Source organism: Oncorhynchus gorbuscha, linkage group LG22 (genome assembly GCF_021184085.1).
Source record: "Oncorhynchus gorbuscha isolate QuinsamMale2020 ecotype Even-year linkage group LG22, OgorEven_v1.0, whole genome shotgun sequence".
Taxonomy (NCBI): Eukaryota; Metazoa; Chordata; class Actinopteri; order Salmoniformes; family Salmonidae; genus Oncorhynchus; species Oncorhynchus gorbuscha.
In genome coordinates this window covers 27879648-27897378 of record NC_060194.1, presented here as the reverse complement: position 1 = coordinate 27897378, position 17731 = coordinate 27879648, and the positions used below count along the sequence as shown (strand labels likewise).

The 17731-nt window shown below is 45.3% G+C and overlaps 1 protein-coding gene across 14 annotated transcripts in view; it reads left to right on the top strand.

The window, feature by feature from the left end:
• LOC124009345 (adhesion G protein-coupled receptor L2-like) overlaps positions 1-17731 on the top strand; it is a 135640-nt gene that overhangs the window by 105366 nt on the left and 12543 nt on the right. For all 14 annotated transcript variants that reach the window (XR_006834279.1, XR_006834280.1, XM_046321048.1 and 11 more), the window contains 4 exons: positions 1957-2166; positions 2372-2592; positions 3677-3743; positions 15477-15568. Coding sequence is in view for 12 of the 14 variants with exons in the window: in XM_046321048.1 (XP_046177004.1) it covers positions 1957-2166; positions 2372-2592; positions 3677-3743; positions 15477-15568 (590 nt within the window). In the remaining 2 variants the exon portion in view is untranslated. The remainder of the gene's footprint in view (positions 1-1956; positions 2167-2371; positions 2593-3676; positions 3744-15476; positions 15569-17731) is intronic.

Here is a 17731-nt window from a genome sequence, read left to right as displayed (position 1 = left end):
AAAGGAGTAGAATTGCATGAAATTAGTTAGAAAATTGCAAACCCTTTTCTCCGACCCATGACAAAATGTGTAGAATTTCCAGAAAAAAGTTTCTTAAGGCCCCCAAAAGGCAAGAACCGCCTCTGACTGCAAGTGTGGGTATGGATGTGGGTACCCAGACCCGAGAGCCACTGTGGCCCCTCATGATGAGTTGATTTTTTTATGGCCCCCACCCCCATCAAAGTTGCCGATCCCTGCTCTAGGGGGTAGGGGCTAGGGGTTGATTTGGGATTTAAGGACACTAGTGAATCTACCCCATCCCCCTCGTCGTATGTACTGTACTGTACTGTATGTATGTGGGGGGGGGGATTGTTGGAGGGATGGGAGTTGAGGTGAGGAATGGGGTTAGTTAATGTATGTGGAGAGAAACGGAAGGAGGCTGTCACTTACTTTGCCGTAAGCAAAAAAGTAAGAGATCGCAGGCATAAGATACTGTAGTGAGAGCTAGCTGAAACATTATTGGAAATAAATAAATTTTACCTATGGTCCGTGACTAATAGCCTTCACGCACGTCTGCTGGAATCATACACAGGAAAACGTACACGGTGGCCCTGCATTACGCTTCTTTAATTAGCATTTCCACTCAACGACATGAAGTAGGTGAGATCCATTTGCAAGCAAAATGCAATTACAATCCAATTTATGATAAATATAATGTGCTGCAAGCATCTACCCAGTAATAAACGTGGAACGTAAGTTTGTGGTTTATATAATAACATGTCCCGACTCATGAACTCTTCCCTTCACAAACCCCAAACCTTTAAAACCCTTCACCACAAGGAGAAACCAGTCCCTGAGCTAGGACTTCCCGTCACACCAGCCCTACACCTCAACTACAACTCCTCCTGGCCTGCCCTCAATAAAATGACTCATATCACGGAACGCATTACCTCATGTTCAGACCACTGTCCCTGAATGATATTCTGGATGGTGAAGCCGTCTATTTTTTTCGCGTATGGTTGTAGCCTACGTTGAAATGTGTTCATTTTCATGGGTTGTGACACACACTTTAATCAGCCCTTCACAGAGTGATCCCACACTATATTTTATAATGTCATCTCTTCACAGAGTGATCCCACACTATATTTTATAATGTCATCCCTTCACAGAGTGATCCCACACTATATTTTATAATGTCATCCCTTCACAGAGTGATCCCACACTATATTTTATAATGTCATCCCTTCAGAGTGATCCCACACTATATTTTATAATGTCATCCCTTCAGAGTGATCCCACACTATATTTTATAATGCCATCCCTTCACAGAGTGATCCCACACTATATTTTATAATGTCATCTCTTCACAGAGCGCACCCCCAATATATGTTATAACATGTCGTGCTTTTGTGACCGCTTACTAAGGACTTTACATTGGCAGGGCATCATCTGTTTCCTACAGTAGATGTTGGGTTTTCAAACCCTCAGTGAGCCTGGACATTCATGTTATGTCAAGGTTCGTTGATGGGGACATGAAGTCTGTCATGTTTTATGTTTTCCGGCAGGCTATTGGGTCTAAACCCTCCCTCCTGTGTTGCCTCATGTTTCTGATTGGTGCAGCTAGATGTTGAGTTAAATCCCTTTATAAATATCTGTATATGTCATGAAATCATACTTGCTCCATGATCTTACATGGTACATTATACCAGGTTATTGGGTATACTTAAGATTATATAGCATATACTGATAAATGTTGGGAACGGGATTTGTTTAAAATGGCCTGAGAAAGGAAGGTGGCGGTGGTACTGTACTAGATAGCGTCCTACTCATTGTATTCCCTATACATTTGAATAAGATAAAAAGGTCTTCGCAACAAAGCAAAGCTTATTAGGTCTAACCACCCCCCGTGTTTAGGTACATCCGGCAGGTTGTTGCTTCTAACTCCGGAGGTTTGTGTCTCTCTGCCCTGTTCTCCAGGCAGAGGGGAGTGTCCATGAGCTGCTGCTGACGGTGATAACCCGGATGGGAATCGCTGTGTCGCTGGTGTGTCTGGCCATCAGCCTCTTCACCTTCTGCTTCTTCAGGGGCCTTCAGAGCGACCGCAACACCATCCACAAGAACCTCTGCCTCAACCTTTTCATTGCTGAGCTGGTCTTTCTTGTGGGCATCAATATGACTGAACCCAAGGTAAGGAGTGTCGGTGCCCCCCGAACGTACACATGGATCGGAGTGGGCTTCGATGCACAGTTGTTTTGGCTAATTATCATTGTGTTCCCAGGGAATATGTTCCAGTTATATTTGCCTACTTTAACTTCCCTTGTCTCAATGCAGCTTCAATGCCACTGTCCCTCTACCGCTCTATGTGTCACCTTTCAATGTGTCCCCATCCCAGCTGGTGTGTTCCATCATCGCGGTCGTTCTTCATTTCTTCTTCCTCGCGGCGTTTGCCTGGATGTGCCTGGAGGGCGTGCAGCTCTACCTCATGCTGGTTGAGGTGTTTGAGAGTGAGTTCTCCCGCAGGAAGTACTATTACGCCTCAGGATACCTCTTTCCTGCTGTGGTGGTGGGAATCTCGGCCGCCATCGACTACCGCAGCTACGGGACACCGAGAGCGTAAGTAACATCTGATCACATCTGTAGACCTTCTCTTTGTGTTTTTGGTGCAAAATGCAGTAGCTAAGAAGTGGTGTCCGTGCGTCCAGTAACCGCCAGGTGCAGGGTACGAAAAGTAATGTCAAGAAAGATAGAAATAAAGATAGATACCCTCTTCGGATGTTGACCTTGGGGTGGAAACGTTGCACAATAAAACTGGGATCATTCAACAGTATCTGTCTTCCTTTCTTGGTGCAGAGAGCATCAGGCCTCCCAAGCCAGCCAGCTCCAGATCAAGAATCCCTTTCTTCACACATAGATAGATATATTGCTAATGAGAGCTACATCACAGGCCCCAGTCTCCCACTGCCTCTCCCTCTGCCTCCTGGCAAATGTACACCCTGTCATATAGGAAAGCTGTGAGCAAAACTACTACATTAATGAGTTGTCTGTCCGGTCGGTTGCTCTGGTCTGGTGTGTTCTCTGTGAGCTAGTTTTTTCTCTCTTGACCTTAATTCTTTAAACTTTTCTTCTCCAGTGGCCTTTATCCAAGAAACAAGCCATATGATTTGTCGTAGGCTTGTCTTTTTCCAGAGGGAGTTATGTAAATTGGGTATTCTTTTTACATTCGGGTCTGTGGTGCAGCACTCCCTGCATTTGAATGAACATATTATCTGATAATACATACAGTAGCTTCAGCACAAATCTTGTTGGAACTATTTGTGCGTACGTTTTGACTGTGTTTAGGGTCAAAAGTATAGCCAGACTGCTCTCTCAATTGTAGACATTGGCAGACTGAAGTCATGAATGCAATACCAGTGCTGTTGTATGGCTCACAGCCAGAATGTGTTCAAGGTCAGGTTCTCTCTGTGGTCCAGAATGACAATCACTATTCTATTGCTGTAGTAACTATATCATCATGTCATCTAGCAAGTCTAGAAGCCAGGCTGGCTACTGATCAGTAGGATACATTGTGACAAATGCTGCTGTGTTTTTAGAGTGTAGAAAATGCAGAGATGTCACAGTCACAGTGGGGGAGACAGAATAGATCATTTGCTCTTGAGGGATGTCAATCACCTGATCACATGACCATGTTCCATTGCAGCTGCTGGCTGAGGGTGGATAACCACTTCATTTGGAGCTTCATAGGACCTGTCATCTTCATTATCATGGTAAGCCACATTATACTTTATGGGATGTGTGTGTGTCTATGATGGCATGAAAGCCTGGTATATTATGTGCATTATCCATACAGTATGGGCTTGAGTGTCTGTGTCTCTGACTACGTCTGTTACTATGTTGGTATCTGTGTCTGTGTCTCTGACTACGTCTGTTACTATGTTGGTGTCTGTGTCTCTGACTACGTCTGTTACTATGTTGGTGTCTGTGTCTCTGCCTACGTCAGTTACTATGTTGGTATCTGTGTCTGTGTCTCTGCCTACGTCTGTTACTATGTTGGTGTCTGTGTCTGTGTCTCTGCCTACGTCTGTTACTATGTTGGTGTCTGTGTCTCTGACTACGTCTGTTACTATGTTGGTGTCTGTGTCTGTGTCTCTGCCTACGTCTGTTACTATGTTGGTGTCTGTGTCTCTGCCTACGTCTGTTACTATGTTGGTGTCTGTGTCTCTGCCTACGTCTGTTACTATGTTGGTGTCTGTGTCTGTGTCTCTGACTAAGTCTGTTACTATGTTGGTATCTGTGTCTCTGCCTACGTCTGTTACTATGTTGGTGTCTGTGTCTCTGCCTACGTCTGTTACTATGTTGGTGTCTGTGTCTGTGTCTCTGACTAAGTCTGTTACTATGTTGGTATCTGTGTCTGTGTCTCTGACTAAGTCTGTTACTATGTTGGTGTCTGTGTCTGTGTCTCTGCCTACGTCTGTTACTATGTTGGTGTCTGTGTCTCTGACTACGTCTGTTACTATGTTGGTGTCTGTGTCTCTGCCTACGTCAGTTACTATGTTGGTATCTGTGTCTGTGTCTCTGCCTACGTCTGTTACTATGTTGGTGTCTGTGTCTGTGTCTCTGCCTACGTCTGTTACTATGTTGGTGTCTGTGTCTCTGCCTACGTCTGTTACTATGTTGGTGTCTGTGTCTGCGTCTCTGCCTACGTCAGTTACTATGTTGGTGTCTGTGTCTCTGCCTACATCTGTTACTATGTTGGTGTCTGTGTCTCTGCCTACGTCAGTTACTATGTTGGTATCTGTGTCTGTGTCTCTGCCTACGTCTGTTACTATGTTGGTGTCTGTGTCTGTGTCTCTGCCTACGTCTGTTACTATGTTGGTGTCTGTGTCTGTGTCTCTGCCTACGTCTGTTACTATGTTGGTGTCTGTGTCTCTGACTACGTCTGTTACTATGTTGGTGTCTGTGTCTCTGCCTACGTCAGTTACTATGTTGGTATCTGTGTCTGTGTCTCTGCCTACGTCTGTTACTATGTTGGTGTCTGTGTCTCTGACTACGTCTGTTACTATGTTGGTGTCTGTGTCTCTGCCTACGTCAGTTACTATGTTGGTATCTGTGTCTGTGTCTCTGCCTACGTCTGTTACTATGTTGGTGTCTGTGTCTGTGTCTCTGCCTACGTCTGTTACTATGTTGGTGTCTGTGTCTCTGCCTACGTCTGTTACTATGTTGGTGTCTGTGTCTGCGTCTCTGCCTACGTCAGTTACTATGTTGGTGTCTGTGTCTCTGCCTACATCTGTTACTATGTTGGTGTCTGTGTCTCTGCCTACGTCAGTTACTATGTTGGTATCTGTGTCTGTGTCTCTGCCTACGTCTGTTACTATGTTGGTGTCTGTGTCTGTGTCTCTGCCTACGTATGTTACTATGTTGGTGTCTGTGTCTCTGCCTACGTCTGTTACTATGTTGGTGTCTGTGTCTCTGCCTACGTCTGTTACTATGTTGGTGTCTGTGTCTCTGCCTACGTCAGTTACTATGTTTGTGTCTGTGTCTCTGCCTACGTCTGTTACTATGTTGGTATCTGTGTCTGTGTCTCTGCCTACGTCTGTTACTATGTTGGTGTCTGTGTCTCTGCCTACGTCTGTTACTATGTTGGTATCTGTGTCTGTGTCTCTGCCTACGTCTGTTACTATGTTGGTGTCTGTGTCTCTGCCTACGTCAGTTACTATGTTGGTATCTGTGTCTCTGCCTACGTCTGTTACTATGTTGGTGTCTGTGTCTCTGCCTACGTCTGTTACTATGTTGGTGTCTGTGTCTCTGCCTATGTCTGTTACTATGTTGGTGTCTGTGTCTGTGTCTCTGCCTACGTCTGTTACTATGTTGGTGTCTGTGTCTGTGTCTCTGCCTACGTCAGTTACTATGTTGGTATCTGTGTCTGTGTCTCTGCCTACGTCAGTTACTATGTTGGTGTCTGTGTCTGTGTCTCTGCCTACGTCTGTTACTATGTTGGTGTCTGTGTCTCTGCCTACGTCTGTTACTATGTTGGTGTCTGTGTCTCTGCCTACGTCTGTTACTATGTTGGTGTCTGTGTCTGTGTCTCTGCCTACGTCTGTTACTATGTTGGTGTCTGTGTCTGTGTCTCTGCCTACATCTGTTACTATGTTGGTATCTGTGTCTCTGCCTACGTCTGTTACTATGTTGGTGTCTGTGTCTCTGCCTACGTCTGTTACTATGTTGGTGTCTGTGTCTCTGCCTACATCTGTTACTATGTCGGTGTCTGTGTCTGTGTCTCTGCCTACGTATGTTACTATGTGGGTATTTGTGTCTGTGTCTCTGCCTACGTCTGTTACTATGTTGGTGTCTGTGTCTCTGCCTATGTCTGTTACTATGTTGGTGTCTGTGTCTCTGCCTATGTCTGTTACTATGTTGGTATCTGTGTCTCTGCCTACGTCTGTTACTATGTGGGTATCTGTGTCTGTGTCTGCCTAAGTCTGTTACTATGTTGGTGTCTGCGTCTCTGCCTACGTCTGTTACTATGTTGGTGTCTGTGTCTGTGTCTCTGCATACGTCTGTTACTATGTTGGTGTCTGTGTCTGTGTCTCTGCCTACTTCTGTTACTATGTTGGTATCTGTGTCTGTGTCTCTGCCTACGTCTGTTACTATGTTGGTGTCTGTGTCTGTGTCTCTGCCTACGTCTGTTACTATGTTGGTGTCTGTTTCTCTGCCTACGTCTGTTACTATGTTGGTGTCTGTGTCTCTGCCTACGTCTGTTACTATGTTGGTGTCTGTGTCTCTGCCTACGCCAGTTACTATGTTGGTGTCTGTGTCTCTGCCTACGTCAGTTATTATGTTGGTATCTGTGTCTGTGTCTCTGCCTACGTTTGTTACTATGTTGGTGTCTGTGTCTGTGTCTCTGCCTACGTCTGTTACTATGTTGGTGTCTGTGTCTCTGCCTACGTCTGTTACTATGTTGGTGTCTGTGTCTGCGTCTCTGCCTACGTCAGTTACTATGTTGGTGTCTGTGTCTCTGCCTACATCTGTTACTATGTTGGTGTCTGTGTCTCTGCCTAAGTCTGTTACTATGTTGGTATCTGTGTCTGTGTCTCTGCCTACGTCTGTTACTATGTTGGTGTCTGTGTCTGTGTCTCTGCCTACGTCTGTTACTATGTTGGTATCTGTGTCTGGGTCTCTGCCTACGTCTGTTACTATGTTGGTATCTGTGTCTGTGTCTCTGCCTACGTCTGTTACTATGTTGGTGTCTGTGTCTCTGCCTACGTCTGTTACTATGTTGGTATCTGTGTCTGTGTCTCTGCCTACGTCTGTTACTATGTTGGTGTCTGTGTCTCTGCCTACGTCAGTTACTATGTTGGTATCTGTGTCTCTGCCTACGTCTGTTACTATGTTGGTGTCTGTGTCTCTGCCTACGTCAGTTACTATGTTGGTGTCTGTGTCTCTGCCTACGTCTGTTACTATGTTGGTGTCTGTGTCTCTGCCTACGTCAGTTACTATGTTGGTGTCTGTGTCTCTGCCTACGTCAGTTACTATGTTGGTGTCTGTGTCTGTGTCTCTGCCTACGTCAGTTACTATGTTGGTGTCTGTGTCTCTGCCTACGTCAGTTACTATGTTGGTGTCTGTGTCTCTGCCTACGTCAGTTACTATGTTGGTGTCTGTGTCTCTGCCTACGTCTGTTACTATGTTGGTGTCTGTGTCTGTGTCTCTGCCTACGTCAGTTACTATGTTGATATCTGTGTCTGTGTCTCTGCCTACGTCTGTTACTATGTTGGTGTCTGTGTCTGTGTCTCTGCCTACGTCTGTTACTATGTTGGTGTCTGTGTCTGTGTCTCTGCCTACGTCTGTTACTATGTTGGTATCTGTGTCTGTGTCTCTGCTTACTTCTGTTACTATGTTGGTATCTGTGTCTGTGTCTCTGCCTACATCTGTTACTATGTTGGTGTCTGTGTCTCTGCCTACGTCTGTTACTATGTTGGTGTCTGTGTCTCTGCCTACGTCTGTTACTATGTTGGTATCTGTGTCTCTGCCTACGTCTGTTACTATGTTGGTGTCTGTGTCTCTGCCTACGTCAGTTACTATGTTGGTGTCTGTGTCTCTGCCTACGTCTGTTACTATGTTGGTGTCTGTGTCTCTGCCTACGTCTGTTACTATGTTGGTATCTGTGTCTCTGCCTACGTCTGTTACTATGTTGGTATCTGTGTCTCTGCCTACGTCTGTTACTATGTTGGTGTCTGTGTCTCTGCCTACGTCAGTTACTATGTTGGTGTCTGTGTCTCTGCCTACGTCTGTTACTATGTTGGTGTCTGTGTCTCTGCCTACGTCAGTTACTATGTTGGTGTCTGTGTCTCTGCCTACGTCTGTTACTATGTTGGTGTCTGTGTCTCTGCCTACGTCTGTTACTATGTTGGTGTCTGTGTCTCTGCCTACGTCTGTTACTATGTTGGTGTCTGTGTCTCTGCCTACGTCAGTTACTATGTTGGTGTCTGTGTCTCTGCCTACGTCTGTTACTATGTTGGTGTCTGTGTCTGTGTCTCTGCCTACGTCAGTTACTATGTTGGTGTCTGTGTCTCTGCCTACGTCAGTTACTATGTTGGTGTCTGTGTCTGTGTCTGTGTCTCTGCCTACGTCTGTTACTATGTTGGTGTCTGTGTCTCTGCCTACGTCTGTTACTATGTTGGTGTCTGTGTCTCTGCCTACGTCTGTTACTATGTGGGTATCTGTGTCTCTGCCTACGTCAGTTACTATGTTGGTATCTGTGTCTCTGCCTACGTCTGTTACTATGTTGGTGTCTGTGTCTGTGTCTCTGCCTACATCTGTTACTATGTTGGTATCTGTGTCTCTGCCTACGTCTGTTACTATGTTGGTGTCTGTGTCTGTGTCTCTGCCTACGTCTGTTACTATGTTGGTGTCTGTGTCTCTGCCTATGTCAGTTACTATGTTGGTGTCTGTGTCTCTGCCTACGTCTGTTACTATGTTGGTATCTGTGTCTCTGCCTACGTCTGTTACTATGTCGGTGTCTGTGTCTGTGTCTCTGCCTACGTATGTTACTATGTGGGTATTTGTGTCTGTGTCTCTGCCTACGTCTGTTACTATGTTGGTGTCTGTGTCTCTGCCTATGTCTGTTACTATGTTGGTGTCTGTGTCTCTGCCTATGTCTGTTACTATGTTGGTATCTGTGTCTCTGCCTACGTCTGTTACTATGTTGGTGTCTGTGTCTCTGCCTACGTCTGTTACTATGTGGGTATCTGTGTCTGTGTCTGCCTAAGTCTGTTACTATGTTGGTGTCTGCGTCTCTGCCTACGTCTGTTACTATGTTGGTGTCTGTGTCTGTGTCTCTGCATACGTCTGTTACTATGTTGGTGTCTGTGTCTGTGTCTCTGCCTACGTCTGTTACTATGTTGGTATCTGTGTCTGTGTCTCTGCCTACGTCTGTTACTATGTGGGTATCTGTGTCTGTGTCTCTGCCTATGTCTGTTACTATGTTGGTATCTGTGTCTCTGCCTACATCTGTTACTTGGTTGGTGTCTGTATCTGTGTCTCTGCCTACGTCTGTTACTATGTGGGTATCTGTGTCTGTGTCTCTGCCTACGTCTGTTACTTGGTTGGTGTCTGTATCTGTGTCTCTGCCTACGTCTGTTACTATGTGGGTATCTGTGTCTGTGTCTCTGCCTATGTCTGTTACTATGTGGGTATCTGTGTCTGTGTCTCTGCTTACGTCTGTTACTATGTTGGTGTCTGTGTCTGTGTCTCTGCCTATGTCTGTTACTATGTTTGTATAGTCTGTTACATGTATGTGTTTTCCACAAAGTAATGTGAATGGGGAGAAAAGTTAATGTTTGTTTTGTTTTTCTGTCTCGCCTGGTCACTTAGCTCTTGCTTTTGCTGATCAAGTTGCATGAAAGGAAAGTGGTCCATTATAGCTGACATGAGGACATCAGCAGTCATTCAGCTGTAAAATCCTATGAAATTTGTCTAGTCTAGTGAGCAGCAGCATTCATCAGCTTAGCTGTTTGTTTGGTGGAAATAGTTGATGATTGAGGAAGCAGTCCTTGCCTTACACTGTCAGTTGTCTGAGGAGGAGGAGAGACAATCTCAGGCATGAAGGTCATTTGCTCAGGGTTGAACATGGAAATAATGAGTGGGTGGGCCAGACAGCCATTACCCATAACCCCCTGGCCCTCCCGGGGATCATGACACGTCCCCAGCCAATCCCGTTGTATGGACATCTCCATCCTCACCTTTAAATATTTCATGCAGGCCGCATGGAGTTCACACACGCGTACACACACCCATGCATGCACATACAGTACCAGTCAAAAGTTTGGACACCTACTCATTCAGGTCGTTTTTCTTTATTTTTACTATTTTCTAAATTGTAGAATAATAGTGAAGACATCATAACTATGAAATAACACACATGGAATCGTGTAGTAATCAAAAAAGTGTTCAACAAATCAAAATGTATTTTAGATTCTTCAAAGTAGCCACCCATTATGACAGATTTGCACATTCTTGGCATTCTCTCAACCAGCTTCACCTGGAATGCTTTTCCAACAGTCTTGAAGGAGTTCCCACATATGCTGAGCACTTGTTGGCTGCTTTTCCTTCACTCTGCGGTTCAACTCATCCCCAACCATCTCAATTGGGTTGTGGTCAGGTGATTGTGGAGGCCAGGTCATCTGATGCAGCACTCCATCACTCTCCTTCTTGGTCAAATTGCCCATACACAGCCTGTAGGTGTGTTGGGTCGTTGTCCTGTAGAAAAACAAATTATAGTCCCACTAAGAGTAAACCAGATAGGATGGTGTATTGCTGCAGAATCTGTGGTAGCCATGCTGGTTAAGTGTGCCTTGAATTCTAAATAAATCACTGGCAGTGTCACCAGAAAAGCACCCCCACTCCATCACACCTCCTCCATGCTTCACGGTGGGAACCACACATGCAGAGATCATCCGTTCACCTACTTTGCATCTCACAGGGGTTGGAACCAAAAATGTAACAGATTTCTACCGGTCTAATGTCCATTGCTGATGATTCTTGGCCCAAGCAAGTCTCTTCTTATTATTGGTGTCCTTTAGTAGTGGTTTCTTTGCAGACATTCAACCTTGAATTCCTGATTCACGCAGTCTCCTCTGAACAGTTGATGTTGAGATGTGTCTGTTACTTGAACTCTGTGAAGCATGTTTTTGGGCTGCAATTTCTGAGGCTGGTAACTCTAATGAACTTATCCTCTGCAGCAGAGGTAACTCTGGGTCTTCCTTTCCTGTGGCGGTCCTCATGAGAGCCAGTTTCATCATAGCGCTTGATGGTTTTTGTGACTGCACTTGAAGAAAGTTCTTGAGATTTTCCAGATTGACTGACCTTCATGTCTTAAAGTAATGATGTGCTGTCGTTTCTCTTTGCTTATTTAAGCTGTTCTTGCCAAATAGGGCTATCTTCTGTATACCACCCCTACCTTGTCACAACACAAACGATTGGCTCAAACGCATTAAGAAGGATGGAAATTCCACAAATTCACTTTTAACAAGGCACACCTGTTAATTGAAATGCATTCCAGGTGACTACCTCATGAAGCTGGTTGAGAGAATGCCAAGAGTGTGCAACGCTGCTTTGAAGAATCTCAAATATAAAATATATTTGGATTTGTTTACCACTTTTGTTTTGTTACTACATGATTCCATGTGTGTTATTTCATTGTTTTGATGTCTTCACTATTCTTCTACAATGTAGTAAATGGTGAAAATAAAGAAAAGGCCTGGAATCAGTAGGCGTGTCCAAACTTTGGACTGGTACTGTACATTTGTATTATTCACACAGAAAACATGTGTACATACTGTGTTTATACAGCACATACACACGCACATACTCTGCATGGATACATAAGGGAAAGGGTGCTGTGTTTTTGGTGGTGTGTTTTCTGAGGAGGTAATGGGTAGTGCAGAGCTAGTAGGTAGTGCAGAGCAGAGAGTCCGTACAGGGTGGGGTGCGGGGAGAAGCAAGGACATGTACAGTTCAGTGCCTGCCTCTCTGCCTGCCTGCCTTAGGGCTGTGACGGTCATGGAACTTTATTTGACGGTAATTGGCCAGCCAAATGACCGTGGTGACCTCAATAACCGTTTATATACGAAATTATGCCCATTTTCTGCTCTCTGCTCCTGATTGCATTTGCTGCCATAGAAATAGAATAAATAGAGTGGGCGTCCCCTTTCAAGGCAATGATGGCGTAATGGGTGGACTGGCAGCTAGTGAATGATATGCTAAAATATGGGTTGTGATTTGTTGATTCAACTCAACTGACATTACAAAAAATGCCATGTAAAAAATATATTTTTTAAACGATTATGATAGTTATTGTTTTCATGACGCTCTTCATCCATAACAGTCGGTTACACGGTTCTACGGTAGTTGAGCCAGCCCTAAGCTGTCTCTGCCTGCTCCTCTGCCTGCTCCTCTGCCTGTCTCATCAGATCTGTGTCATCACTGGCGGCTGTGTTAAATGCATCTCCAACCACTAGACTCATGCAGACCTAAATCGGCCCTGGTGCCTAGGAGACAAACATCACTTTGATCTAAAATCCCTTCTCTGTCTTTTCTTCTCTCCTTCTATCCCTCTCACTGTCTCTACCTATATCCCTCTCTCTGTCTCTACCTATATCCCTCTCTCTGTCTCTCCTTCTATCCCTCTCACTGTCTCTACCTATATCCCTCTCTCTGTCTCTACCTATATCCCTCTGTCTCTACCTCTATCCCTCTCTCTGTCTCTCCCTCTATCCCTCTCTGTCTCTCCCTCTATCCCTCTCTCTGTCTCTACCTATATCCCTCTGTCTCTACCTCTATCCCTCTCTCTGTCTCTCCCTCTATCCCTCTCTCTGTCTCTCCCTCTATCCCTCTCTCTGTCTCTACCTATATCCCTCTCTCTGTCTCTCCCTCTATCCCTCTCTCTGTCTCTACCTATATCCCTCTGTCTCTACCTCTATCCCTCTCTCTGTCTCTCCCTCTATCCCTCTCTCTGTCTCTCCCTATATCCCTCTCTGTCTCTCCCTCTATCCCTCTCTCTGTCTCTACCTATATCCCTCTGTCTCTACCTCTATCCCTCTCTCTGTCTCTCCCTCTATCCCTCTCTCTGTCTCTCCCTCTATCCCTCTCTCTTTCTCTACCTATGTCCCTCTCTCTGTCTCTCCCTCTATCCCTCTCTCTATCTCTCCTTCTATCCCTCTCTCTGTCTCTACCTATATCCCTCTGTCTCTACCTCTATCCCTCTCTCTGTCTCTCCCTCTATCCCTCTCTCTGTCTCTCCCCCTCTCTATCCTACCTATATCCCTCTGTCTCTACCTATATCCCTCTCTCTGTCTCTCCCTCTATCCCTCTCTCTGTCTCTACCTATATCCCTCTGTCTCTACCTCTATCCCTCTCTCTGTCTCTCCCTCTATCCCTCTCTCTGTCTCTACCTATATCCCTCTGTCTCTACCTCTATCCCTCTCTCTGTCTCTCCCTCTATCCCTATCTCTATCTCTCCTTCTATCCCTCTCTCTGTCTCTACCTATATCCCTCTGTCTCTACCTCTATCCCTCTCTCTGTCTCTCCCTCTATCCCTCTCTCTATTCCTCTCTCTGTCTCTCCCTCTATCTCTCCTTCTATCCCTCTCTCTATCCCTCTCTCTCTCCTTCTATCCCTCTCTCTGTCTCTCCTTCTATCCCTCTCTCTCTCCCTCTCTCTCCTTCTATCCCTCTCTCTCTCCCTCTATCCCTCTCTCTGTCTCTCCTTCTATCCCGCTCTCTCTCTCTCCCTCTCTCTCTCTCTCTCTCCCTCTCTCTCTCCTATCTCTCTCTCTCTCCTCTCTCTCTCTCTCTCTCTCTCTCTCTCTCTCTCTCTCTCTCTCTCTCTCTCTCTCTCTCTCTCTCTCTCTCTCTCTCTCTCTCTCTCTCTCTCTCTCTCTCTCTCTCTCTCTCTCTCTCTCTCTCTCTCTCTCTATCCCTCTGCCTCTCGCTCTCCTTCTATCCCTCTCTCCTTCTATCCCTCTCTCTGTCTCTCCTTCTATCCTCTCTCTCTCTCCTCTCTCTCTCTCTCTCTCTCTCTCTCTCTCTCTCTCTCTCTCTCTCTCTCTCTCTCTCTCTCTCTCTCTCTCTCTCTCTCTCTCTCTCTCTCTCTCTCTCTCTCTCTCTCTCTCTCTCTCTATCCCTCTGCCTCTCGCTCTCCTTCTATCCCTCTCTCCCTCTATCCCTCTCTCTGTCTCTCCTTCTATCCCGCTCTCTCTCTCCCTCTCTCCCTCTCCCTCTCTCTCTCTCTCTCTCTCTCTCTCTCTCTCTCTCTCTCTCTCTCTCTCTCTCTCTCTCTCTCTCTCTCTCTCTCTCTCTATCTCTATCCCTCTGCCTCTCGCTCTCCTTCTATCCCTCTCTCCCTCTATCCCTCTCTCTGTCTCTCCTTCTATCCCGCTCTCTCTCTCCCTCTCTCTCCCTCTCTCTCTCTCTCTCTCTCTCTCTCTCTCTCTCTCTCCCTCTATCACTCTCTCTAACTCTGCCCTCTCCCTCTTCCACCCCACGTTATTGGTTTCTATTTGAAAAGGATGTATATAGCTACGGCTCTATATTGGCCTGGTGTATTCATGTTTTAGAGTGAGATTATATACTGAACAGCTTTCATAAAATTCAGCCCTCAGGTATATTGCATTTGATCATCTTGGGACAGTATCTCTGCTAGATCAGAATATGTTTGTATTCCTTCCAAGCCAGGCAGTTATTGTCATTTATTTTCTTTCATAGAGAATGTTGTAATAACTGAAAATGCTAAATATATAGAAGTATAAAAAGATATAATATTTACTGAACAATTGTTTTCAGTGAGGTTTTAATGTCCCATATCCCTCCTTCCCCTGGTGGCGGTGGACCTCCCTGTGCTTACAGACAAACATCATGAAGTCATGGAAACCTCTCTGAATGTATAGCTTAGAATATGGAGCTGTTTTTCCTGGCTCCGGTCCTTTGTTTCTAAAATATGGCGTTCTGGTCTCTCTCTCGGTCTCTGTTCTGTTTTTTTGCTGTATTAGATGAACATTCCCATGCTGTGATGAGTAATAACACGTGTTTGGCACCAGACTGCTTGGCCAAGGCCTGAGGTGTTGTGCGTTACGTCAGCCATAGGAGTGGGAAGGGGCATTCGAGGCACTTTACCAGAGCCAGTGTTAGTGGAGCTGGAGACCAAAGCTACGCTACATCCTCTCTATTCTCACATTTGGGAGTCTGTTTTAAAGATGGAACGTTTCATATCCCTCCTGGTATAACACAATAATGTTGATCTGTTATTATTATATGATCTCAGTGAGTCACTGAACATGTAGGCGACATGCTGCTTGTTAAATGTTTTTTCCTATTTGTGTACGAACCATCCTGGTCTGGGTCTAAGTTACCATGAAATGTTGGCGGCGTGGATTGCTGCTCATACCAGGAAATGAATGCCGTGCTCCAGTGTGGTGTGTTAACCTCGCTGTGCCTCTGTTTTGACAGCTCAATCTCATCTTCCTGGTGGTGACCATGTACAAGATGGTGAAGCACTCTACTTCTATGAAACCCGACTCGACCCGGCTGGGCGGTATCAGGTGAGAGGGGGTTCTGAGGTCACTCTGGAGATGACGTGAAGGCTGATACTACTGGTTTCGTGTCAGCTCAGTTTGAAGTGAGAAACCAACGTGTTGCGTGCTGTTCCCAGCCACGGTCTTGCTTGTGTGATATTGAACGGTTTATTTGGTGTATTTGACCTTAGAATTACATCTCAATAACCCATAACTGGAGTGGACAAATATTTTCCTTTCAGATTTGATTTCTATCCTCGGGTGTTATTTTTTGGGGGGCTTGGTGTTTATGAGGGCAGTGTTTGCACTATGCGGGGGGGTTACATTGCCTCTTTCATTTCTTCATAACTGCATCCCTGAACTCTTGTATCAGTTGCTCCTGTGGTCGTGTACAGGTTCCCCTGGAACACTGGCTTAAACATGTGGCTCTTAGATGCATGTGTGGGGTGGAGGAACTGGAGTTGTACTCACATCTTTATTCAAACAGCCTGTCGTTCCAGGGAATTGGATAAAAGAAGAGTCGAAGCTTTTAAAAGCAGAGGCATCGTTGAATTGACCTCTGTCATGCTGTCCTGGTTAAGAATGTAGTTTCAAAGAGGGTCTGCTTTCAAAGATAGCAGGCTCATTCAAACAAATCATTCAAAGGATGCAAAACTCATTAAACTGTCATTAATTGGAGTCCACCTCTAATCGACCAATTATTTACTCTTGCAAAGTTAGATTTGTAACTTTCCACAAGACTTTGAAATAATAAGTCAATTGAGGTTTGAAAAGCATAAAGAGCCAGAATACCCACGCCCAAAATACCATCAAATAATGAACAATGTACACACGGACACAAAAGCGCAACTAATCTGTAGCATCTCTCGCTATTTCGGGTTTGTATTGTCTTTTGTCTCTCTGAAAGTCAAAAGACGTGGTGTCTGGTTTTCACTAGTCTCCTTTTCTCTCTTTTTCTGTCTTCCGTGGAGGCTCAGCCCTTTTCTGCTGCGTATCGATGGCTCCCGTTGCCAGCCGTCGCCATTGGAACTTACCGTTGGCTATCTGATTCTCTTTGGGCTTTCCTGGAACCTCATGTGAGAAACATGCTGTGTTGGCGGTTTCTGTTTAGCCAACCAACCCTGAGAAGAAACAGGGAAACATAGTTTGACTGTGTCAGAGGACCTCAGTTCATTCCAAATCTACGTATCAGCATTTATGGGTTGTACTCTATGTACACTGAACAAAAATATAAACGCAACATGTAAAGTGTTGGTTTCATGAGCTGAAATAAAAGATCCCCGAATTGTTCCATACGCACAAAAAGCTTATTTCTCTCAAATGTTGTGCACAAATTTTTTACATCCCTGTTAGTGAACATTTCTCCTTTGCCAAGATAATCCATCCACCTGACAGGTGTGGCATATTAATAAGCTGATTAAACAGCATGATCATTACACAGGTGCACCTTGTGCTGGGGACAATAAAAGCCAACTCGAAAATGTGACGCTTTGCCACACAACACAATTCTACAGATGTCTCAAGTTTTGAGGGTGTGTGCAATTGGCATGCTGACTGCAGGAATATCCACCAATTTAATCTTAATTTCTCTACCAGAAGCCGCCTCCAACATCATTTTAGAAAATTCGGCAGTGCATCCAACCGGCCTCACAACCGCAGACCACGTGTAAAGCGACGTGTTGGCGAGCGGTTTGCTGATGTCAATGTTGTGAACAGAGTGCCCCATGGTGGAGTTATGGTATGGGCAGGTATAAGCTACAGACAACAAACACAATTGCATTTTATCGATGGCAATTTGAATGCACAGAGATACCGTGACAAGATCCTGAGGCCCATTGTCGTGCCATTCATCCGCCACCAACACCTCATGTTTCAGCATGATAATGCACGTCCCCATGTCACAAGGATCTGTACACCTTTCCTGGAAGCTGAAAATGTCCCAGTTCTTCCATGGCCTGCATACTCAGCAGACATGTCACATATTGAGCATGTTTGGGATGCTCTGGATCGACGTGTTCCAGGTCCCACCAATATCCAGAAACTTCCCACAGCCATTGAAGAGGAGTGGGACAACATTCCACAGGCCAAAATCAACAACCTGAAGAACTCTATGCGAAGGAGATGTGTCGCGCTGCATGAAGCAAATAGTGGTCGGTTTTCTGATCCACGCCCCTACTTTAAAAAAGTTAT